At 39.8% G+C, this 26,648-nt stretch overlaps 1 protein-coding gene across 3 annotated transcripts in view; it reads right to left on the minus strand.

Moving 5' to 3' along the window:
- The window catches only part of npas1 (neuronal PAS domain protein 1), a 56,443-nt gene extending 31,796 nt beyond the window's left edge, over window positions 1-24,647 (minus strand). For 2 of the 3 annotated variants that reach the window (XM_023352016.1, XM_014470659.2), the window contains exons 1-3: window positions 23,998-24,647; window positions 12,924-13,093; window positions 8,933-9,171 (exon numbers count right to left, since the gene is read on the minus strand). In XM_023352016.1, the coding sequence (XP_023207784.1) occupies window positions 8,933-9,171; window positions 12,924-13,018 (334 nt within the window). In that variant the 5' untranslated portion in view covers window positions 13,019-13,093; window positions 23,998-24,647. The remainder of the gene's footprint in view (window positions 1-8,932; window positions 9,172-12,923; window positions 13,094-23,997) is intronic. The other variant, XM_023352015.1, reaches the window with a different exon arrangement.
- Window positions 24,648-26,648: the final 2,001 nt, after the last annotated feature.

Genomic DNA, 26,648 nt, shown 5'->3' on the forward strand with positions numbered 1-26,648 from the left:
TACATACAGACTGATTCTTTCAAGACTCTATTTTTGTTAACTATGATAATTTTCCGCTTACAGCAGATGAAAACACATTATTTAAGATTATACTCTACTACATAAGATCACAGAAAAATATATTCAATACCAAAAGGTGGGCTTAATAAAAGCCCACATTTAAAGTTTGTTATTTTTGATGGGTACTTTTAATGCTCCAAGGAGTTTTGCATGTGTGTATATGTGGGTTCTCTTCGGGTACTGGATGAGAATCTTATCAACCAATGACAAAGGTTAGACATTCTCCCACAGCGAAGCTCCCACTTTTATTCAGGGTTCACCTGATGTCTTAAGAACAGCTATTGTCCAACTCTGTTCAAGCAATCAATGGAATTGGTATAATACTCAAATTACTTTAAGAAATTAGAATGTAAATCATAATAAATGTCTTAAGGTGGCTCCCTTTTATACGTTTTATACTTCTGGCTATGTAAATCTACAGGAAACACCTTTGTGTGCAGACCTGGAGGTAGACCGGCGAGTACAGCTGAGATCTTTGATCGTTCTGTCACACTCCCCTTTCATTAGCTCCCCAGGACTCGGCTCTGAGGTTTAATTTCATTGTGGGAATAGGAGACAGAAAGGGTCGGGGTGTGATTGGACACGTTAATTATAGTCTGACTCGCAGGTCAATTCACGGGGTCTCTCTGGTGCTCCACGAGAAGAAGATTTGAATGACTGAATGAAAAATTTGAAGGATTTTCATTAGATCGCTGTCTAATACATAATTTAGTCCCAGTTAAGTCCATGAGGATCGGCAGCACATGCTCCTGAACACACACTCGACGAACGTGAACACATGTACACACTTTTTTTTTTTCCTCCTGTCGTAGCGTAAACCTTTTTCAACCAGGTTAGGAAGTTACTACTGGAACAAAGCATATAACAAACACTGATCTAATCTTTCATTTTCTCTCCGTCTCCTTACTCGTCTTTTTCTCCCAAGACGAATAGTTCTGATCACATGTCTCGCTGTTTACCACAACCCAAATGTGACGTTCCAGGCCGACTGACAGAGTGAGTGAGAGAAAGTGACCCTAATCGTGGCGTATTTCTCTGGCACAATTATCTTCTCACTCCGCCATCCATTCCTCCCTCCTTCCCCTCTATCTCTTGGTCCCTTCTCAATCACTCCCTCGCTCCGTTTGCGGTCGAACATAATTTGAGTGCAATTAACTTCCCTTAAAAGCCCCGGCTGCTTTAAACACTGTGAATTAGGGGGGAGGCAGACGCAGGGACATCTTGAAGAGGTTGGGGGAGACGCAGGGAGGTAAGAGGAGACAGCATGAAAGTCAATGTCGTCAGTGTAGGCAACAGAGAGGTGTGTTTGACCTCACTGGTGGAGACAGTAAAGCACTTCAGCCGGCCCTGTTGCTGCCAGTGAGTTGTCACTGTACTGTACCTTGTAAAGACGAGGGGATTCTCCAGCTGCTGCGCTGTTGTTTTCTTTTTCTGCTTCATTTAAGATGTACAAACTGTGAAAACCTGTGCTTTACTCTCGAGTTTTCACCAAGTTGTCCATCTACGGATATCACTGAATGTCTTTATTTACCCAGCATCAATGCATCGGTATAAGCATTTATGGGTCAGATAATGTAAAAATTATTTTACACACAAATTTGCACAATATTAAGGCTGAAACGATACAAGCAATCGTGATTTATCGATTGTAGAAATAATTGTCAAGGAATTTAGTAATTGATTGTTACCAGGAGTGTACAAACTCAAAAAAGACCATTTGGACGGCACGATCAGAGCAGTAATTAAGTCAAAACTGCATAAAAAACAAATACATAGATTTTGCAATTGAAACAAAAAATCTTTATCTGTAAATATGTTCAACCCAAAACTCCTCAAATGGCCTTTTTTTAATCCTCACTTGATTTAAATTCTATTAATTAAAACATGTCCTATTAAGTACCTTTTGCTATTCATTAATTAATCCAAAAAATAATCAACGTATTAGTAAGCAGTTTTTTGTTACCTCCAGATGCATCCTTTGCTAAAGGAAACACTAAAAGACACTTCAAGAATGCTATATTACTAATTTTTTATTTTAATTAAATTATTTGCTCATTTGCATCTGTGAGTGCCTTTCTAGTAAAAAAAATGGCTTAAGTGGCCAATTTTTTTAATCCTACAAATCGATTAATCGTCAGAATAATCAATTACTAAAATAATCGACTATTAGTTGCAGACTAACATAAGTATATCTTTTTCAATCACCACATTTGGGTGATTTGCACTGCATCACATCTGTTTCTAGTTCATCATTTCTGTTTTTATATGTTAGTAACACTTTTATGACTCAATAGAAAAGAGTTTTTGTTTGTGAGTTTCGGTATAAATCATTTAGCGAGCAAACAAATTAACCACCACAATTCTTGTTTTTTTTTATGTGATTCAGCTTCTAAACCTCACATGTCATCTTTTATAACCATGTTTGAATGCTTAAATGTCTAAATTGTTTAAAAGAAGAAAAAAGTAAACTGAATGAGTTGCAACACTGTCACCTTGTACATCTGGTGTCAAAACAAGTTATCCAGTTTTACTTTTATTCATCTCTATCTTTTTTTATTCTGTGGGTGGTTCTTTATTTCAGCCTGATTTGGGCTTATTATGCAACTTATTATGAATCCATTCTCTTAAAAATGTTATGTGGGTAAAGTAAAAGGGACAAATGGTCCTAAAAGTATAATTATTTTCTTTTAATTTTCATGGGAAGGTTCTTAATGAGCCATGTCACACAGATGGAAACATGTAGCCTGAAGCTGAAGTTTGATTTCTCTAAAGAATTTTTACTTTTAATTGAAGATTTCAATCCAACGGCAAATTATTTCATCATGCACACAAGCACACAAGCACACACCAAATGCACACTAAACTGCTTTAAATTATGCAGTTATATATATTCAAGTCATATTCAAATCAACATTTATCTAATAGGCTGTTTTAAACTATTAAAATTGCTGGAAAACTTAATCCGTTTCATTTACTGTATAAGAAAATGCAAAACTTCTGTTCCCATTCTATAGCAGTAGATTCAGTTTCACTTCAGTACACTTATATTGGGAAAGTCAACAACAAATGAATTTCAAGGCACTTTTGAGAACCAACAGATCTGATTAATAAATGGAAATATGTAATTTGTATAGTCACATAGACATATTCACTTTTCAACTAGAACTGGTAAAAGGTTTCCAAACCATTTTAAGGAAGTTTAGTTTTTTTTTTCTTGAGATTTTGCCTTCACTTTCTCCTACGTCATTGTTCACATCAGGATTAGGCAGAAATGCCTTTAAGCCATTTGATGTGGTTCAAATGTTTTGGGAACCGTTCTATAAATCTCTCACAATAAATTGTGAATTATTGTTATTTGTCAACAATAATGAATTATTATTAATTGTTAGTTATTACTTAGTCAGTCCTCCAAATTTAACAGCGGCCATCAAGGCCAAACAAAGAAATTTTGATTTCGTCAGATCACAGGACACTTCTCCAGAAATTACGCTCTTTGAGCACATTTACAAACTCCAATCTGGCTTTTTATGTTGCTTTGGAGTAATGAAATCTCCCTTTCTAATTCAGCTCACATCAGTTTCACTGTGGATAATGAAACTCTCTTACCAGCTTCAAGCAAATCTCTGCACTGGTTTGTTTTTGTTATAGGGCTGAAGAACATATTTTGAACCAAAACACATTAATCCCTTGGACTCGATCCCCATTTTCTTCCTGAAGATGATAATGGTGTGACATCGTCAAGCTGTTTATTGTTTGAACTGATGAACTTTGCACCTTCAGGTACCTGGACATTGTGTCCCAGGATTAAAACATCTGGAGATCGTTAATCGTCTTTCAGACATCTTGGATGATTTTTTACGATTTCTCCGTGACATCACAGTGGGAAGCAGTATGTTGAAGATGCTTTCCTTCAGATACACCACGAAATGTACCAAATTAACTTATAACCATAGAAAGTCATTACAATATCATCAAATTGTTTAAATACAGTAATCTTACTCCATGTAACTTACTGAATTTGAAGAAATTATTTACAAATATCTTATAAACCATTTTTCTTCCCAGATTGTTTCTCTTTTAGAAAACATTTTCTGAACATAAAGTCAAAGGGGAAATGGATGAAAATGAAACTTTAATTTTAATCTTAGAGCTCTGTAGGAACCACTAATGGGTTATTGATGCTGATGCTTTTCTGTGCTCTCAATAACCCCAGAAATATTAGAAAAGGTTTTGGTTGAAATAAATCTGGCTTACGTTAGAATGGGACATTTATAAAAAGCAGGAAATAGAGGAAAAGTGTCCCCCAAAGCAAAATTTATTCAATAAAGTGTTATTGAAATATAAATGATTTCAACAAGTCCTTGAATGTACACACATAGACATGCACACAGTCACAACTACACACACACAACAGGAATGTACATCAAGGGTCATTTTACTTTTCCTGCCTTTAGCCTTTCCTTTTTGTTTACTCCTTCCATACTCTGCTTCTCCTCCATCTTTCTTCCTCCGTCGCTCTCTCAATCTCTCCTTCTGTCTTTCCTCTCTGTGAAGGTCATGCAATTGATTTTCCTCTGTCTATTCATTTTTCAAGACTGGCTTTGAAACGTGGGAAGCAGACAAAAGCCACTCTGGCCCCTCCTCTCCTGCCCACTCCATCCCTCTTCTCTCCTCCAGCCTTCCACCTTACTTCCCTCTCCGCTGGCCCTCGTCCATCCAGAATCCATCCGAAAGGGAATGTGGAGGAATGCGACCCCCCTCCCGCACCACCTCCATTCTCACAATCCCCACCACTGCCCTCCGCCCCTCTTTCCTCCAGCCTCTTTCTGTCTTTATTCCCTCCACATTTGTCCCTTCTCCTCCTCTCCGGCCTCGCTTCCCTTTCAGCCACATCTCCGACCACATTCCACTAACGGAATTAAAGTGATGCATCACACTTAAAACCCTGCCAATGCATCCTGGGTAGACTTGTTGGAACTGATGTCCAAATTAGCTTTCCATTTTTAGTGCTGACCTCATGGCACGGCAGCCTGCCTGAAATACTACTTAAACATAAAAAACACATATTTCAGATATCAGATCCTGGCCGCGTAGACAGTGGATGTTAGAGAAACTCCGAGTGGGAATCTTGTTGCAGAAGTTCTCTTATAACCAGTAACTTTCATGTGGTAGATGCAATACCAGCTATTTACTCTAAAAAAAAAATTCAACTTTATTTAAGGAGTTTCTGTCTCATTTCTCCTTTTTTGAACAGCAGTTTATGAACAAAGACATAGTGCAGAGTCCTGAGGCTACAGCTAAAGTGTGCTGCATATGGAAATAAAGCAAACAGATATAGATATGGTCTCACTTTATGTCCATTAGGTGAAAAACATACTGTAAAATATTATAAACAAGTAGTAAACTTCCCTCTTGGTAACAGAATAAAGGCTTTTAAAAAATACCTTGCCTGTGTCTAGAACGCTTACATACAAAACGACGGCTGCTTTGTCTTTAGCAAGTGACGTTGTCTGACGTACTGTCCTTGATTTGAAAACATCCAACTTAGTGATAAAGTTCCTAAAATAAATTGTATTTTTGCTCGTATTCGAATGTATTAAATGGATCTGTATGTGTTGCATTTTATTTAAAACTTTTTTTTGCAGGGACAGGTTATTAATGCCACTTATTGATGTTACCATGTGATTATGTTGAAAATATACACACAAAAAAATCAAGAAAAATATTTTTTTTCCCCAAGCAGTTCTGACTCGATTCAGAGTTCATCATCTTCAAAGTAAATACTGACACATTCGCACACTTATTTCTAACTGACTCTCACTGCATTGCCATTTTATGCACAATAGCAGCACAGAGATATGCAGAGCAGTGGGCAACTTGGTTCTAATTGCCTTGCCCAGGGGTACAGAGACACATGGCAGAGGAGGAAGCTGGAATCAGACCATCAACTTTGTGATTGTAAGACAACGATTCTTCCCACAGCCACAGTCCCACAGTATTTTATTATTTAAATCTTGAGATGTCAAAGAGGTAAATGACACCTGGGGCACAACACTCACAAACTCACTAAACATACTTACAATGCCGGCAAAAGCTAACAAGAATACCCGTTATGGCATAGTAATGATTATTAACATCAAAATAAAATGTTACTAAATATCAGGGCTTGTTAGGGCTCTGTCACATAAATACTTGTGATAGAGATTGTTCAATGGCACAATGACAGGATTTATCCCTGATTTTTGAAAGATTGAGACTCATTAGTTTATGTTCATATATACTGTATATATTTATTTTAAAGTAGAATATCAATGCAACAGTGGGTTGGTTTGTCCTTCAGCAAGGACAAGTCCAGAAAGTTTGCAAAGCATATTTTAAAAAAAAAGTAACTTTACACAAAGGGCCATACAAATATAGGATAAATAAAAAACTAACTTAAGAAATTAAAGATAAAATGGTCACAACAGATGAGGTTTGTAGCAGCAGCCACTTTCTGCTCTATTGCCCATTAACTGGGTGTAGATGAAGTGGACTGCGGTCCAAGAACCTGATTAGTCTTAATTCTAATCTGGGGTGCTTTCTAGAAAACTGCACTATGTTGAAAACTGCCTCAGGCATGTCTGGTCAAACGTCCGACGAGCAAAGGAGAAGCACAAATTAAGAACATTTACTCTTTTACATTTGAGCAGAAAAATGTTTTCTTTTTCAAAACGTCAGTGCAGATATAGTGAATTCATCAGCTTTGTATTTTGTACATACTTGTTTTGTACATAGATTAATATAAGAATTAATTGAATTCTGTTAAAAATCTGTGTTTTCTACAAGCTGCTCCAGGATGTGAAGCACTACTGTGCTGGTTGTTATTGTTCTACCTACTTTACTCAAAAAATTGCAGTACATATTGTTGTACGACATCCTACATGCCTCTACAAAAAAGTCTTAAACTAACATGGATAGCGTTTGTTCAAATAGTCCAATTAATTTTGATCAGGCGAGGACGCACACTCAAACACACACAAACACACATGTCTAATTGTATTGTAGCTACATTGTTTCCCCTCAGTAATGGTAGCAATTAAATGGGCTGTATAATTACACTGTCCTCGTTATGTAGTTAATTTCTGTAATTACAATTTGCACCAATCGTATCCTCCCTTTCTGTGTGTCATCTGCTTCCCTCTTTCAAACACACAACCCATAAATTAGATTGATACTCGTGCACTGCTTTGAAAAGTATGCATTTTCATTTGCACATGTGGTGCTCTTAAAGCCATGTGAAGGAGCATGTTTGTGCGCTTTTATACATCCAAGGTAATTAAAATGACTAAACTGGATAAATGACCAGCTGACCAAGAGAGAGAGAGATTCAAGCCAAAGAAAACATACTCAAAAGGGTTTGCATTCTTTGTCAGCACAATTATCTCTGTTTTATTATTTTAGGAAAGAGATTGTGCAAAATTTCACAATTATGGAAGCAAAATTAACAACTGCTCACCGATAAATTAATTTATTCATCTCATTAAAAAATGCTTGCAAATGAATTTAACTTCTTTGGTTGGAACTAAAGAGAATTCATCCAAGGTCCAAAGTCTCCACAGGTTACCCATCTGCAAGGCCAGACTGCTGTTTTCATTATTGCTCTGCTTCTTACTAATTTAATTCTGATGAGAAAGTTCTTGCAAGGAACTTGGCAAAAAATAAGCAATCAGATTTGATTACAGCGAGTTCACAACAGTCACAAACAAATTAACAAACAGATTTTCACTAATTCAGTATGGTAAAATAGAAACGGTAAAAGTCTAGATTCGATCCCAAGCATCTTCTGAGGGGGTCCAGTCAAAACATGTTTAAGTGATCAGTACCAGGAATCTTTGACCTCTTCTGTGAACAGAGGAGTTTCCTTCCTAACAGCAAGAGTTGCAGCAACACGGTTGCTTGTTGGAGCTGCATATTTTGGACTGCTTCTCTGGCTTACACACAAGCAAAAGCCACTTTGACCTTTTTATTGCCTTGGCTGCGAAGTCCAACACATCAACTTTGACTCATCTTTATTCCTACACAAAGAATACATTAAATCTGAAACAAAGGAATATGACTGCATGTTTTGTTCTTGAGTTTTCTGGGTCAGGGGTCTGCAACTGCAGCCTTTGCGTGCCGGCAGTTTTGTTTCCGTCAGATTGTCATGCAAACTTTCCAAATGTCACAAAAAAGAACAACAAAAAGAAAAAGGAAAATAAGAATAAGTCATCTTGGTTTGGAGCGAATCAGCCAGGTTGAGCAGGCCATAAATTTGTCAGAGGTTGAAGATACGGTTAGGTGTAATGAACAAGATGCAGAAGTTGTAAACTAGCATGAATCACACATCTCAGAAAAATGGGGAGTGTTCATTTAGAAAACACTATGACATTTCTCACACAAACCCATCAGTGGACGGTTTAGTTTGCTACATCAGAACTTAATCAGCATATGTGTTTCCATTTTCCCTTTTGGACATGACCTTTCTATAAAAAAGCCAAAAACCACCTCAAGCAGCCATAAAACTATTTTAACAAAATTGAGGAAGATATTTAAAATTTTGCCAGTACCATCAACTGTTCCTGAAATGCACATAAAATAAACAATGCTGGAAACACATAGTGTCCTGTAACTTTTTCTGCTCTAACCATGAATCAAATGGCTGAACTGCAGCATGTCAGCAACCTTTGCAAAGTCCTGGTCATTAACCATTCATTTGATTCAGTTGTGTTGGAGACATCCAAAATTTGCTGGATAGTGGCGCTTGATGAACTAATAAACCCTTTCAGTTTCAAAACTTGCAACTGTAACATGACTGAGTCTGGGATTAATCTAGGTTTCTTGGTTTCTAACTTACCTTTGTTGCAGTTGTTGTCTCCCTCCAGCAGAGGGCTCCATGGTGGGTCTCCTTGACTTGCAAAGGTGCGCATGTGTAGATAGCTGATAGTCAGCCGAATGACTGACGCTTTGTCGAGCTGACTCGTGATGGCCCCTGGCAAAGGCAGCATCTTAGCCAGCTCAAAGAACTCAAAGTTCTCCTTCCCCCGTCGAGAACGAGCTGCATTGCGAGATTTCTCTTTACGCAGGTTCTGGAGACTGAGAAATAAACACAAGTGTATTACAAGTAGATTGAGTAAGAGACTAAAGAAAACTTAATGGACAAATACATGCATCAAGAGGAAAAAAAAACATAAAAATGTATAAACTGATGTTCAAAATCTGAGCAACTAGCGTGAATATCTCTTTTTGGCCATTTATATGGTTTTCCAACCACATGGTTTGAGTTTTAGATCTGGTAGCATAAGGCTTTTCAACTTGTAGTCCATTATTTTTTATGATAACAGTTTGGTTTCATTGTACACAAAAGCTGATAAGTGTGGTATGCATTTTGTCAGGCTCTCAAAGTCAATAATTTACAGAGCTCCTTTTTTCTGCAAATACAGCTGCAAGTGTTTAGCGATATGTCTACACCAGCTGTGCACATACTGTAGCGAGACTGAAATTATTACCAATTCTTCTTTGTAAAATAGCCTAAGCTCAGTAAATTGTATGCAGAGTATCTGTGAACAAGTCTTCCTGCAGAATCCCACTTGGTTTTAGGTCAGGACTTTGGGCAGCCATTCTAACACACACATTTACTTTCATCTGTCGTGCGTCTAGGGTTGTTCTCCAGCAGAAAAATGAACTTCAACCTCGATCTGTTTGACCACTTTCAAAGGCTTTCTTCAAGAATTGTCTTGCATTTAGCTTCCCATTAGCTCTGGCTGGCCCCTGTGTCCCTGATGAAGAAAAGCATCCCTCCAGGATAATCTTTCACCAACAGGGTGGGTTGTTCAGACTACTGTATGTTATTGTTTTCATCACATATAGTGCTTTACACGTAATTTGGAGAAGTTAAAAACGTCTTCCACCTGTTTGCAGATTCATATAAAGATTATGGGAGTTGTTTTTATTTTTGGATGATGGACTTAACAGTAGCCTGGTAATGACTAACCCTCCTGTACTACACTTTGCTTCGTCCAGAGGGTCTAGGCTCTCGGCTGTTGAGAAATGATTGCTTCCTCGTGGCGTGGACTGTGTTGAGGTTTTAAATTTTACCCAGTCACTAATGTTTGCCTGTGACGTATGTAATGTGCTTGAGGCCAAGAAGCTTACTGCTAATGTAAATTCAATATCCACTGAACAGCTTTGTTCACACCTTCCACTGCTATCGCAAAACTACAGTAGGACTACAATTCTAAAACAACGCAGAAAATGTTTTTCATTTGAGTCAGATGTGCTATAAATTGACAATCAAGTCACAATGATCAGAAAACAAAGAGGTACTGTATGAAATGAAATTTTAGTTCGGAGTCATTATGGATTAGATATTGTGATATCAAAACTGGATTTGTGAAAGCTACAATTTAACTGAAACTGACAAAAGATGGATGAACTTTTACTTTGCTGTCTTTGTCAAAGATTGACTAACTTTTGGTGCTGGGCGGCTCAGCTGACAGCATGTGTGCACCATGTTGAGGGGCTGTAGTCCTGGACGGGGGTGTCCTGTTCGATTCCTGGTCTCGGCCCATTGGCTGCATGTCTTACCCTTCTCTCTCCCGTCTATGAAGTGTTCAATACAATCTACTGAAGTCTAAAAAAGTGAGTCATTTGGTGGAAAGCGATTTGTTCATCTTTGTGAAATGGCTTTTATTCTAATCTCTGTGCGGCTATTTTTTAGTCAGTCTTTGATTTCTATTTCTATTGAAGCTGCGGGTTACCTTGTACAGAATTTATTTTAAACTTCGTAGGTTTTCAGTAACAAAACATAGCAAAAACTGAAAAAGTTTTTTTTTTGCAGGATTTTTTTTTTCTGATGTCTTCCAGTCTGTGTCAGCGTTTATTTAGAGCAGTTTTTTCATGGCACATAATGTGTGTTATGGATCATTCAACAACACTTCCAGCCTGGTTGTACAGTATTCATTTTAAACCTGAAATACTGTAGTTGCCTGCAATGAGAGTTTTAGCTAACAAAACACATCAGATTTTGATGTCAACTCTTATCAACCAACATTAGTTGTAAAAAAAATGTGAAAAATCTTAAAAAGTTTTCCAAGGTTTCGGTTTAGTACTGGCACAAGTTTGATGAATGAATGAATCAGTGTGACAAATGTCCACATTTGTACAAAACAAAATATAATTAAGACAAAGAGTTTTATTGGATCCAGCTGCTGCAGAGAAACAATCACCTGAAGACGAGCCTGATAATTACAAACTCTCCTCTTCTTTTATCCACTCAACCAGAGTCCTAATAATACTATTTGCTCTAAAATCCATATGTGAACCTGTGCACACAATTTCTCCCCTGCCTATCGCTCCTTTCCCTTCCCTCTCTCCCTCCGTCTAAATCCTCTGCCTCTCCCTCATCTGGTCCCGGGCTAGTGAGCTGTAGCTGTGATTGAGGGATCAATAGTGGAGGGAGGGGCAGAGTGACAGAGAGCGGGGGGTTGGGCGGAGGGAGCTGGGCCTCAGGTACCCTGTCTCTGTGATTGGGTATTGACTCTCCTCAATGGGGCCTGAGTGGTGGAATTATGTTGTCACAGCCACTTCACAATTTGTGTCAGTGCAGCGCTGGAATAAAGTGTTTGTGTGTACACGGGTGTGATATTCTCTTTTGAGTCTATGGGGTTTTCGCGCCGAGATTTCCAGCGTGCGTGTGTTAAATTTGTGTGTGCAGATATGGTTATATCTTAATCAGGTGGCACAGCTGCTGTATTTTTCGCCCCCATAACAAGTGAAATCGGTGCGTCTCCCTGCAGTGTGTGTGGACTCATGCTGCCAGCCCGTGTAACATCTCATTATTATACTGCCTCGACCCCAGCCACCGAGAACAATCAATACGCACACATTGATTCTGCTTAGTTTTTATATCCGCCTGTAAATGACTGCCCATTAATAATTCCTGCCAAATTTACTTAATCTCCTTTAAGGGGAAGGTGCAGGGGGTCCCGTGTCTGACAGGACTGGCAGGTGAGCACCGGCGCAGGTGAAATGTAGCGCTGAGCAGAACAGACTTACGTCTTCTGTATTGTGTTTCACTGAAGGGGAACTCTTTATCAGGCTGTCAGTATGTGCAAGGGTGTCAACCCATGGATTTCACCTTGTGGAGATTAATTCATGGGCATGCTCCCAGGCTTATATTGGTCTGTGTGGGTGTGTGTTAGCATTTCTCATCTTGCCCATTTGTCCAACAAATACTTACATTGTGAGGTGCTGCTTTTGGGTTCGGGGTTAGGTCTATGACTAATTAAGTTTAGGTGATCTTTAGAGTTAGGCATGTACTTGTAATCGTTAGGTTTGGGGCTTGGGCCAGGGTTGGGCTACAGAAATTAATTAAAAATTAGTGGAAGTCAATGCAAAGTCCTTCACTGCAAAAAACACAAAATCTTACTGAGTACTTTTGGTCCAGTTTCTGGTGGACAAATAGCTTAAAACACTTAAAATAAGACAAAACTAACTTACAAGTATCTTTTCAGCAAAATATAGGCGCTTGTTTTTAGTCAATAATTCCTTAATGAAGATGAAAAAGTACTAGTTATGAGCCAGTGGAACAAATAATAAGTAAAATAATTTGCCAGCTGAACTAGTACTTTTTCATCTATATTAAAAAAATATTGACTTAAAACAAGCACCCATAAACCTTCTGAAAAGGTACTTCTAAATTAGTTATGTCTTATTTCAAATCTACAACGATAACTGCACTAGAAACTAAAACACTTGGTAAGATCTTATGCTTTATCAGAGAGTGAAGATAGAAATATATAGATAGATATACTATGTGTGTGTGAGTGTGGGTTGGAGGGTCTTACCAGGGTAGTGTAGGAGGTTTGGCGAGAAGTCCTTGAAGGAAATCCCACTCCACACTCACACATTTCCCCTCGCTGACAAACGGCATGCTCGCCATGCTTGCTCCAATCCAGCGCCTGGCGCTGCTCCTTAACGAAGGCTGCGGTCGGTTCGGATTGCGACAGACTCAGACCTGGAAATTCAAGAGAAACGGGTAAAGTGTAAGAAGTAAATTAACCAGGTGGCCTTGGTTCAGTCATCAATATTTGCCATAAAATCCTCATGATCTACTTAAAGTTTATGAGCAGAGAGCACACATTCGAGTTTGAGGATCTGAAATTTATTACGTACTGTAAGCTTTTGTGTTTTTGTCTAAAAATGTGTCTGATATTTTTGTATAGTACTCCAAATTATTATCAATTCAGGGAAGAACTGACACTTACTTGGATCTTTTGGTATGTTACTAATAACAAAAACATACATTTTGTCCTAATTTTTATTGCTGAGTCTATAGAAAATACCCAAAATAACAGTTTGACAGACGTTGAGGTTGGATTTTTGCACCTACAAGGTGATTCCCGAAGGACTCTTTGCTGGAAACTTGGCATACAGTAGATGGATGAAGTGAAGGGCCAGGTGCATGTCTTAGGTCCTGTCTCAGGTCTTCACTATATTTTTTCCCTGCTATTCCTTAGGGAAATCTCTTTAAAATACAGTTCGTCTGCTGGAGACTGTCTTTTCTAGGCCTGATGTTTTTCCCTTTTTCTTTTCTTTTGGTTATTTTTCCTAGAAGTTATTGCAAGATCTCCCAAGATTCATCATATTTGCAGTGATTATTTTAAAGGGTACCTATTATGCAAAATTTTTATTTTTGTATATTCTTGTACTTTCATTTGGGTCTTTACTGCTTCTAGAAAGAGTCATAGCACCAAACAGGATCTGAGAAATGTTAGCAAACAATGGTAAAGAACATGTCTTGTACAGTGAATAGACCTATCTTAATTTGTTCACAGAAACATAATAAGTTTTCTTTAAGATGTTCAAGAACTTGACTGAACATCTATACATTTAAACAAACATAAAGGTTGAAACAATGTCAGACGGCCTGTGCAACAAATGACATAACAAAAAAGAGAACTTCGTCTTTACTTTTGTAAATATTCTATTGAAATACACATATTTTCGGTTTTTCTCAAAAAGCACCGTGGCTACATCTACGTGAAGCGATACATTCTTAATGTATGCATGCTTGTGACTTATCAACTAATAAACATCTGAAGGTTATGGGCAGCTGGTCGACAAAACGTATTATAGTTGTGATGCATCAATAAATTGATCTGTGATTAGAGATGGGTTTTACTCTCATCAGTTCTAGCTGTTGTTCTGGAAGTGGAATAATAAAATAATCATTTATTTTCCACATTTTCATCAAATGCAATTGGAAAACTAATCCATACTTTATTTGGTCTGTGTTTGGATCTTCATGCAGAATGTTTTGAATTTCATAAACATCAGATAAAGGGCATGGTCATATGATGGAAATGATAGATGGGGCTAATCTTGGAGAAGAAAGAGAGAACGAGAGACAAAAAGAGAGAGAAAGAAGTGTAATGGTTGCACATTGCATCAACTATAAACGACGTTCCTGTCTATAGTTAAAAAAACTTATCTCTACACTAGGATGCTACCACCACCATGTTTCCCATCATTAAGGTGCGTTCAGGGTAAAGTGTAGTGTTGGTTTTCTACTACACATAGCATTTTGCATGTAGGCCAAAACACTCTTATCTGACCAGAGCACCTTCTTCCATGTGTTTGCCTTTTTCCTGGCTTATGACAAAGTGAAAATTGGACTTATTGTCTTTCTTTCAACAATAGATTTTGTCTTCAACCCTTTTCCAGAGTTTTAATTGTAAAAAAAAAACCCAGCCAACAAAGCATAATTTTTCTCCCACTTCACATTTACGCACTACTTTGTGTTGATTTACCAACTCTAAAGTAAAATAGAATACGTATACATTTCCAAAGTGACAAAAGCGTTCACAAATATGCATAGAATGACCTCACTAAATGCCCCATTCACAGAAAAAAAGTTTGCAAACTAGTGACTGTGGTTTCAACCAAATATCTCTACGGACAAAACACATTGTCCACTTCCTCTATTTGCTGTATTGTGCCAACGTTCAAAACTCCTGTCATAGAATCTGCCAGTTTTCTCTGTGGTCTTCAAACACCGCTCTGCTCCTCAACAGTTTGCCTCCCCTCTGTGCTGTGTTGACATTTAAAGGGCTGCTGTGGCCCCCAGCACCTCGGTGTCATGCCCTTGGGCCTCACATGCCCCCTTTCTCTCTCTCTGCCTCTCCATATCTATCTCCCTCTTCCTTCAGGCTGGATGGATCAGCACAATCACGTCAGTAGAGCTTTGCCAGGGCAAAGGAAAATGGATTATGTCTCGAGTTCGAGTATGGCTATGCTGACCTCGGCTAAGAGGGGTCAGCAGAAGCTGGGCAGGTTTGGCAGATATCATTTCACAAATCTGACCTTAAACAGCCAACATTAAATGCAAGCGAGAAATCTTCTTGGACAGATTTCAAAGGCAGACAAGTCAATAATCAGTTTCACAAAGAAAGACAGAGATCGGGTCATCTTTCATTGTTTTATTCTGTCTTTAAGCAGCTAAAGCGAAGAGCAGAAAAGTAGGATGTCTATTTCTAACATGATCCGAGGTCAGCCATGTAAAAGCTGGCCTTTGTGGGCACAGATGTTGTATGCATTCACATAAATATTTAAAAACTTCAGCATATGAACGACATACAGTAACAGAGCTTAATCCACAAAATACAGAGAGAAGTTGACTACCTGAGCGAGGTAGTCAGTTTTTCCTGACTTTAGTTTGGTTATTTTACAATGAAGAGACTTGCTGTTCGTTTACAATCTGGCTGAAAAAGTTGCATAATAAACCTGGATCTCTGTGGCACACGACTACATATAAGAAAAAAAGAAATGGCAACATGTGAGATAACGGAGAAAATTCATTTGGGTGGCACGCCCCTCCACAACTTGTTGCTGCGCACTGGCACTCAGCTGGCAGGAACAACAATCTCCCACTTTTAGCTCCTCGCAAGAAAGAAAGAATTAGTTGTTTGCAAATGTTTCTGGCTCCACCACCAATCACTCCAACTGACTGGTGGAGTGACTGCAGGCTGACTACCACAGCAGATAGCTCAACCAATTAACCAGCTAATTATAGCTACGTTACTCTGTGAAGAGTAGAATCACAAAAAAGGTATGGAAATGACGAGTAAATTAAGCTGATCAGTATATTACATTTTTGCTTTTTTTGTAAATAATATGAAGCTGTTAATTTCAAAAATAGCATCCAGAGAACGGCTCGTACCAGGTTGTAATTTAAACTTTAGCAATTAATCCAAGTTTTGAAAATCATGAAAAGCTCTGCAAAATAGTCGCAATATTCTTTAGACATTTTTAAAGTTGAATAATAAATGATTGGTGTTTGTGCTGTTTCCCTTTGAAATTACATTTAGTATCTTGTAAAAAATATATAAAATGTAATCGTGTCAGGTTCAGAACCGAGGTATATTAAGGTTTTAAAAAGTCGACTTAAATGCCTTTCAATGAGTTGAAAAAAGGAGAGCCAGACCGACCAGATGAAGTTTTCCACAACTCTGTGGAGTTCACAGTGAGGAAGCGCTCTCCCTCATCTGCTGCTGGGTCCTGCCAGTGCTTCAATATTCCCTCGCTTACAAGAAAAACAAAATTTTGCTGTCTGGACAAAAATGTGACAATGATAAAACAGAGATAGGCATGGTCTGGAAACTAACGCAGTGAAACCAATCACTGCTATTAGAACAACGCTGTTTTAGCAAAAGGACTTGGCTATAGAGGCAGATACCTCAATTAATAACATCTTGGCATACTTGCAAAGCTTTAGAAAACAAAATGAAATGTTCTGCACAATAAACACTGGAAATTAACTACTCAATTTATTTGGTGTTTGATACTACATTTTTGGTTTGTTCTAAGGCATAAAAAGTACTATAAACCAATGCTATTGTACAGAAACAATTTCACAATGGCCTATGTCATGTTGGTACAACTGTTTGACAAACGTGGTTAATTTTCCAGCCTGATGTTAAGCCCCTTTTAAAGTATTCCCACTGCCATCATATTCATTCACCTACAGCGGACCTATATATTTTAATCCCATAAGTAGAAAGCTGACAGATCTCTTCCTTGGGAATCTGGGAGAGTCGACAGGGTCAAGCGGAGGGCAGTGCACCTCTGTCTAACAACTTCACCTTTGCCACCTTTTCTGCCTCACCTGGATAAATGCTCTTCATGCCAAATTAGGCTGTGTGGGGCTGGACGGAGGGATCAAAAGGAGACACAGACAGGAAACCGTTTTCACAGCCTCACGCTCACACACACACACACACGCAGCCAGCCTCTAGCCCATACCTGTGTGTTTATCTCTTAATTGACCCTATCTGTGCTTATCTAATCTGCCCTCCCCATCTTTCTGTCTCAAACTATCTCTGCATCTCTCACTGAGTCTGCTTCTATCTGAGCGGACACAGGGCCGTAATGGACAGGAGCCTCCACAGTAATTATTCAATCAGCCTCATAACCTTGTCGCAGGTTGGGCGGCCCATTAATGCACTCGTTCAAATGGACCCCGCCACATTGACTGCTAATGCTCGGGCTAGCCGTTGCAGCACAACAGGCTGAATGTCAGACATGTCATTCAGCTAGACGGAGTGTGAAACCCCCCCAATCGAGCCAGGCTGCTTTATTCTGCTGCTGCGCAGCGGGAAACATATAGGACAAGCAAGGTGCGATTCCTGTAAGAACCAGGAGTAAAAAAATATATACTGTGTTCACAGCTGTGGAGATCAACTACCATCAAGTGTGACCGCAGGTGCTCGAAATGTGTTGCTGCTGTACTATATACTCGTTAGTGTTGCGTATGTGTATATATGTGAGGGTGCCTTTGAGACCCCCACCCTATAAAGTCATGCTCTCTTGGCAATGTGTCAACAGCAACAGAGAGGAGGGCACCGCGAGCGAACGTTCGTTCGCAAGCAGCTCTTTGCTGCCCGCTTGGCTCCGGCTCTGTTTATTTTCAGCGGGGACGTTTAATTAGGGCCTCCAGCTGTCAGAGGTTCGTTAGCGCGCCCCTCCTCTTCCCCAAGCTGCCCCTCCCCGTAGGGAGTCAGGAGTTAAGGCAAATGAACACATTTAAGTCAAACAGCACGCCGACAGACAACAGCCCCGCCGCCTTGCCACCAGCTCCCCTAGGTAGGGGCATGGTTGTTTTATGCCTCATCTCCACAACCCCTGGGGCCCAATACCGAGTCTGGCCAAGACTGCGAATGCAGAGGCACAGGAGCTCTCATTGCCCACTAGAGATTACATGCACGCTGCAGTCATGCGAAGGTGAAGAGTAGAAACAAGTCTGAGCAAGCCAATAGTTTGCAGAAAATAACAAGGATTTCGTTTCTGAAGGTTTCTGCTTTTAATTTTTTGTCAAAATTCTGCAGAATTATTCATCAAAAATATTCTATTCAACTTTTTTTTATCCATTTATCGCATGCTGTATAGGTATGGGTGATATGAACTTCAATTTTCTTTTCAAAACAGTGGGTAATTGTGGTTGATATAGTGGTACTTTTTCTTTGTTTCTGTACCAGCATAAATAAACAAAAAGGCATTGTTCAAATTCTCATCATTATAGAAACATTTCATTGCTAAGGATCTGCAGACAGCTCTCCCCTAGTTCTCTGTAGCCCATTCCTCTTTAATTACATCAAACGTAAAAGGTAAAAACGGCACACACATGCAACAGCAGTGTGAGATATTCCCTTGAATAATTTCTTATCAAATACAGAGCGCTCAATATCATGGAAGATGTTGAAAACATGGTTGGCTGTAACATGAGCAGAATATTTGATGTACTTAGTTTTCTATCTTTGCCTTTCATGTTGTTGAGTGCTTGTAAATGAGTGTCTGGAGCGTCCGGGGAGATGAAGTTTGGTATTCTGGTTGGAGGGCTTGAAAACTACTTATCATGCATTACGGCCGCGGTTGGACCTGAGGATTTGGAAGTCAAAACACTTTTTAATGTACAATTTTTCAGCCGCTGATCAATCGACAGCTGCTGGACATGAAGATCTACCCCCCTTCCACCTTCCCTCCCGCTATTCCGACTCGCTCGGCATTCCGCTTCCGTAGTGAAGCTTCGGCTGCTCTTGACCTTGACAGTTCTGGTTGATTCCCAACCCAAGGTTCTCTTCAACTCTCAGGGGCTCCGGCGTCCGCCACCCCCTCCCCAGAAGAACGTCTCACACTCCCATCATCTACAATCCGCATCCCCGCCCCACCATCCTTCGCCCTCAACCCCTCCCCCTTCTTTTTTGCTCCTCCGCGGCCCTTGCTTGGGTCATTAATTATCTAATGGAATCAATACGCCGTTAGATTTGACCAGCGTGACCCCGCCCGCCCCCAGGTATCTCTGCAGTGATGAGCAAAGGAGGAGCTGCTCTGGGCTGGGTGTGAAGGAATGATGATAACAGCCAGCACAAGGAGCAGCATCCCTAAAACTGAAGGAGCGCAAAATAAAGAGATCAGCAAATAAATAAATGATTAAAGAGGGATAGAGGGGTGGACGGAGAGCACACAGGGGATGGGGGAAGCATAAGGAGAAAAAAGAAACACAGGAAAGGAAATGATGAACAGATGAGGATGCTGGCAAATAAGTAGAGAGAAAGAGATTTGCTAATGTTCACCTTCTGTAATCAATATCTATTCCCGCCTCTTCTTTTATTACGGAGAGCTTTGGTGTGCGTCTTTGATGTTCGCTCCTCACAGGCGTGCGGCAACACCGAATGTCATAATTATCGTCCTCTACAGCCCAGCCCAGGACACACATAAGAAATCCCCAGCTGTACCTGCAGACATAAACTACGAGGCCGAAACAATAAGTGTGCAGAATAGCTTTTTTGTCTTAATCTCAAAAAATGCCTCACGTGTTTCAAAACTTAAAAAGAGGTGGACTAAAAGAGGGCGAACTTTGTCTCACGATGGATGTTTTATGGAAATAAGAGTTATTAATATGTACAGTTATTAATAATTGTATGACTATATTTCATGAGTCATACTGTTTGTTTACAGTCCTTTCAGCGGGTAAAAGAGAAACTAACAGTGACAAAAGTTTTCTTTGGTGGCATAAAGGAATGGAGTGCTGCCTTTCCCCCCACCTATTGCCATACACTGCCAGTCAGCTGGCTGCAAAAACTTCTAAACATTCAAATTACAAAAAAAAAAGAATTAGGCTGTTTGTCAATATTTCATGATTAAGGTTTTGATACAGTTAACAGGGATTCTGCAGGTTTTACCAACTCAAATTTAAGACTTTTTAAAACTACTATGAATGAAATTTAAGACCTGCATTTCCACAGAAATGTACAAATTTCATCCAGCCAACTGGAGATAAATTTGCACTTAAACGCTACAGACACAAAAAAAAATCTAACTAGCTAGCAAAGGTATGTTAGCAATGAGTTACCAGTAACCTCAAGTCAAAGAAAGCAATAAAGATGTACAGTATGTGTGCAATTCAAACATTTGCATGACAGAAAAGCCCCGCGAGAAAAAAAAAAATACATATAGAAAATATGAGACTGAATTGTTCTGCTAAGATAAAATTTAAGATCTGTAATTAACATATTAAAGGCAAAGTTTTTTAGGGGCTTAATTTTAGATAGATGAATTTAAGATGTTTTAAGGATGTGCACACACTCTGGTGAAACTTTATGAAGAGCTGCTCAGTTAAATATTTCATCATGAGTTCAAGTAGCATCTAAGAGCTCTTTTGGATAGGACTGATAAAAAACAACTAATTTTCAAAAATTTTTTTTGTCTGGGCAACAAAAATTATGAGGTCTGGCCGAACTTACTCAGCCATAAAAGAAAATATCCATGGACGTCCAGTGTGTGGAGCTTGTCATGACAAGTGACAATAAAGAGAGGTCAAGAACATTTTAGAGCTTCTATAAAAGCAAACAAACATGGAAAAAAATAAGAAAGTTAACAGAAAAGTCTCCTTTCTGACTGTGGAGGAGTCAGCCGAATGGATTCAACCCTCTATCCAGGGCAGTAGATTGTAAATCCACTCTTGCAAGACTTCACTATATCAGCGCTGACCTCTAAATAACCACAGGCCAAAGAACGCCACACAAGGCCACTAACTCAGGAGTAAAAGTACACACTGTGAAGAAGCACACATGCTTAAGCGAACATGCTGATGAGTGTGGTAAACATGTCAGAAAGCCTGATGATAGCTGCACAAGCTGTGTGGGTGTTCACTTCTGGAAAGCAAAACTGTCTTTGAAAGAAAAGTGTTTGAAACTTGTTGCTTTGTTTGAATATTTTAATTTCTGTTTTAAGCTGCAGAATCATGAAAATGTCGAAAACTCAAACAAGCCGCAAAACTGATATTGGACTTTAAAGGGGGAATCTGCATGCCTTTACATTTCCTGTAATCTCCAAATGCATGCGTGTGTTTGAGCGTGCACAGATCCCTTCAGGCGTCTGTGTGAATGACAGCGGGGGTTATGTAAGGAGCCACAGCGGGGCCGGAGTGGACAGTCCAACCGGAGATCAGGTCAGCAGAGTGTGACACTAAACACATCTCCCTGACACCGCGCTGACACCCTCTGTCACAGACCCACACACTGTCTGTCAGCGCTCTTCACACACACACACAATCTCTTGCACGGCAAGAGCAAAGAAGTGTGCGAGCGACTGTCTGTCAACACACTGACCACCTCAGAGTGTGTGTTTCTAAGAGAGCAGCAGAGAGAGGAGAAAATATCAAGAGATAAAAGAAACAGACGGAGAGCAGGAGACAGGGTGTTTACCTGCCGAGCTGAAGACGGCGATTATAAGTCACAAAAAGCGAGCATTTGAAAAATCAGGCCAGAAAAGAAAGAAACAAGCTTACAAATGGCATTAAATCCCATTTCGTCTCCTAACGGCCGCAGCAGGTAACCGTTGAAGACCAATTACCACAAACAAAAAAAGTTACTTTTCTAAAACAGCTACAATCTTCCATCATACCCCTTCACTTCTTCTTGTTAAAGTCCTTTTAATGGAATGCCAGAAAAAGTGGGTGCAGAACAGTCCTGTCCCTCCTTCACCTGATGCTGCACACTGCTGATCAGCTGGCTAAAAGATTACTTTTACACATTTCTCTTGCTTACAAAAATAACAGTCACGATATTGAAACTAAAGGAGTACAATCCATCACTCTGGATAATGTCCTGGATAGCATTATTATACCAATGATCAAAAATAAAGCAGCAGGAACACATCATGTCAAACATCCTGGTTTTTCCAATTTTGTACCGTCAGGCCTTGGTATTTTTAGTCAAGGGCATCATCCCATGTGATTCTCATACTCCATGCGTAGTCAGGATATATTTTATCTTTCGCGAGCTTAACCCGAGTTCACTTCTTCTGCCTTTGGCACAAACCTGCACCTCCTTAAATACAAAAAAAAGCTAAGGAAATAAACTTGTGTCTGGCTCTCATAAAAAGGGCCTAAGAGAGGTCGCAAGCAAAACATCCTGCACCGGCAGTTTCTGAAACGGATGGAGAGGCTCAGCGGCTCAGGAGGCTGGGGTATAAACCGTACCATGCAATGATTCGCTTTGGACTCTGGCTCCTTTTGGAGCCAATCTGTGCTCAAGCAATTACAATCCTTAAAGTGGAAACATTCACAGTGTAATGAATCTTAAAGTACATATTTCTTCAACGGGGTTAGGTACTGAAAAGAAAAAAAAAAAAAAAAGGATACTTGTTCTGAAATTCCTTTTTATGTCTCCAAACATTTTTGACACCTCATCCACATACATCTGAGCGAGTTTATGTTGTGGGGGAATGTATCTGCAAAGCACCTGCATCCTCAGCAGGTGTGGATGCAAATGAACTTGTCGGCGGTGCTTGAAACAGAGCACAATTTACACAAAACCCACCACATAAATTTTCAGATGGGCGTGCACATATTTACATTTAGATCGACGCATAGGCTTAAACAGAATCGGATTGAAAACGTTACCTAAATGTAATCGAGTTTGACTTTTGCTTCACTTATCAAAGAGAAATAATATTTAAAAAGACATAGAGAGGGGTGGGGGAAAAAAATGAAAACATGGGTTTCCTATGTGATGGTTTGATGCTGTTATTTACTTTACAGCAGCAGTGAAATGCTGCCTGTTTGTCACAGTCATTCTGCCAATTTGGACCACCTGCTGCAAAACACCCCGAAGGCAGCGAATGCTACCGAGCCAGTAAGCTGTGACCAATTCAGCCTCTGCAGGTGGAGACGGGCACACATGCCGTTCACTCTGAGCCTTCCTATCTCCAAACAGCAGACGCATTCAAACAAGCACGGCGAACATAAACGTACGCGATTATTTGGCTTATCTGAACAGCAATGAATTTGGTTTGCTAGTTTAAACTGATGAAACACACAAAGAAGTTTATGTAAAAAAAATAGAAATAAAAATAGAGAGTAAAGAAAGAAAAATGGATGTTGTGCCTCCAAGGGACGACAGTTTGGTTAAATTTTATCAAATGGTGCATTAATGTTAACTTATTAGTTTATATTTACATGCTTTTTTTCTGGTTACATGTGTACATAATAAGTCCCATCCTCTCACTCAGTTATATGGAAAGAATATCAAACTTTTTAACATTAAGGTCATAGTTGTTAAAATTTCTACAATTTATTCACAAAATCCATCAAAAAGTTTTGTGCTCACAAGTTTTTCTCATTTGAGAAGAAAAAAGAACTTTGTTGATGCCTGAAAGTTTTCACAAACCTTTATCTAGTTGCATAAAACAACAAATCAGTAGATCAAAACACATTTCTGACTGAAACTGAAAGTTTAAGGATGAGAATAACTTTGCAAGTGTGTGTCCAACTGTGCGCATCCGGCAACGGTGTGCGCACAGCCGCACGCCTGCATGCGTGTGTGTGTGGACTGTAAGTTGTTAGATCCATTATCTACTCACCTGACGGGCATTTCCAGTCCGCGTGCGGTTGATCTGATCCACTTTGTTGTCTTCCTCTTTCTCCTCCTCCTCCCCCTCCTCCTTTCCTCTAAGGTGCCCCCTTCTCTGCCCTGGCAGTGCCCACCCCACCTCCGACACCACCACCACCTCCTCCTCCTCCAGCAGCAGAAGCAGCAGCGCCCCGAGCTTAGACACAGCAAACAGACGCGGTGTGTGTGAGCCAAAGGGGGGCCGGCTGGGACAGTCAGGAAGGGGTGGGCACCGTCAATCCCCTCACTTTCACAAAAGCCGTGGCCGCGCAGCCGGACGCATCCTGTTGCAAGAGTGTGTGCCTGTGACAGCGGAGGAAGGAGACTGTGTGGAGGCGTGTGTGTGTGTGTGTGACGAGCTGATGCGGCTCTCCCCGGCTCTCGGAATCACTTCACTAACACTCTGCTCCGCTGCGTCTTGGAGATGGACTCGGATTAGGACACAGCCAGTGTGAGAATCTCTTTCTCTCTGTCTAACTCCCTCCCACCCTGCCTTCTTCCAGCCGGCGCGCTCCCTCCCACCCTTCCTCTCCGCCGCTCACTCATTCACTCTCCTCGCTGAGCTTCTTTCTTTTCATTTCCTCTTGGGAAAGCCGTGCACACCAGTTGTCTCTGCCTTCAGCTGCTCCCTGCCTCCCTCCCTCTCAGTCACTAGTAAATATAAAAGGCATGCTTGTACAGCCCCTCGCCTCGGCTTCCCTCTGACTCTCCCTCCCTAACTCTCTGTGTCTCATGCTTTCGTTTACCCCCACGAGCTCTCCCCCTCTCCTTTTCCCCTTTCTCAGTTTCTTTCTCACTGTCAAAGCTGCCTTTCAAATGCTGATTAGCAGCAAAAAAAAAGAGAGAGAGAGACACACACAAGGAAGGAGAGAGGATGCCTGAAACAAGTGGGAGATTCCATCACATTCAAACATATTGCACAATGTGACTGGCGTTCTGTAAACACTTGTTTTTGTCACTGTAGGGGGGCTTCCACACTGACTGGACACTTGCTAGAGCATCAAAATGAATTACGAGGACATTTTACTCTGAAAATTTAAGATTCCCTCTCTTTGGAAACTTATCTGTGTCCAACATGTCAATCAAACATCAAAAAGATTCTGAATTAAAATGACTTTATTTTATTTCAACATTTTCCAGTGTCAAAATCTTCTCATCTAAAACTTTTTCTTAGGGTCTGCTATCAGTTTTGACCACTTTGAAATTCAAGACATGAGGATGATTCATTTGTTTTCTGATTTTTGATCCCTGTTTCAGTTCAAAATTTACGTGAACGAAAAAAAAAAAATCCATCAAAGTAACAAGTACCAATAACAGTGTAAGTTATATCCAAATACACTGACTTTAAAAATGTTCATAGGTTCTTCACATTTTTCCACATCTTATCACAAAACTACAGCCAAAACTAAATGATTTGCATTTTTTAGGTAGGGAACGGTTCAAATACAAATCTGAAAAAGTATGCCAGGCTTATGAGACAAATTTTAAACATTTTAGAGGAAATTGCTACGTGTGAAACAAAACTGACACTGCATTGTACCCTAAACACAACATCCCCACTGTGAAACATGGTGGTGGTAGCATCATGATGTGGGAATGCCTTGAGGGGAAGATGAATAGAAATAAATCTCAAAAGAAAATTGGTCAGGGCTGCAAAAGCCTTAGGACTGGGTCAGAGATTAGCGACACATGAAGATATAAAAATATCCTCATGTGTTACAGTGGTGCAGTCGAATGTGAAGCAAGACTTGAAACTACATGTACACTTTCCATCCAATCTGACTGAAGTTAAATGAATCATGTTTATTTTTTAATTATGTTCTACTTTGTGTTGTTCTATCACATAAAGTGCCAACAAAATACTTCAGAGTTTACAGCTAATCACTGTGAAAATGTTCAATGGGAATTTTGCAGGGCTCTGTATATTTTATTTTAGTATTAAACCCATTTATTGAAAGTATAAGTAATTTTGTTACGTACCATCTTCAGGGACAGATAGGTAGCATCCCTGTCAAACTGTTTCATTATGTGGCCAACTTTTTAACTGCTGTTGATTGGTTCTGCTGTTTGTAATTCACCGTGCTCCTCCACTGCCAATCACATTAATGCCCATAGCTCTGAGCAATCTGTGTCCGCAAAGTCTGCGACCAGCCAATCATGCCCAGACAGGGGACTGTGGCCAAAATGGATATTCATGTGGTCAGACAAGAACACTGTTCAGAGCTGAACTAACTTGGGTTAACAGAAATGAGAAATTATAAAATGTCATGTCTGAGGGAACCTGCACAGCACACCATTGCCAGGTGGAATGCGAGTTTAACAGAAACGTTCAAAAAGTAATCAACTTTAACAAGTAGGGGGGAAAAAACCAACTTAAGATCAGTCCTTTAAATAGCTGAATTATTCATTACATTCAAATAGCATTTGGGATCTCTTTAGCCAAAACGAATCTCAGTCTTATGGTACACAGCTAGAAAAGTTTCTAGTGAATAAATGTACAGAAAGCAATGAAGCAAACAAATTGTTTATGCATTTTCACATAATGCAACTTTATAGCACAATCAAGTATCTATGTTGCAAAAATATGCTGATTTAGCTTTTCTCAATGGGCACTCTGGTTTT

This window comes from Xiphophorus maculatus, chromosome 18 (genome assembly GCF_002775205.1).
Source record: "Xiphophorus maculatus strain JP 163 A chromosome 18, X_maculatus-5.0-male, whole genome shotgun sequence".
Classification (NCBI taxonomy): domain Eukaryota; kingdom Metazoa; phylum Chordata; class Actinopteri; order Cyprinodontiformes; family Poeciliidae; genus Xiphophorus; species Xiphophorus maculatus.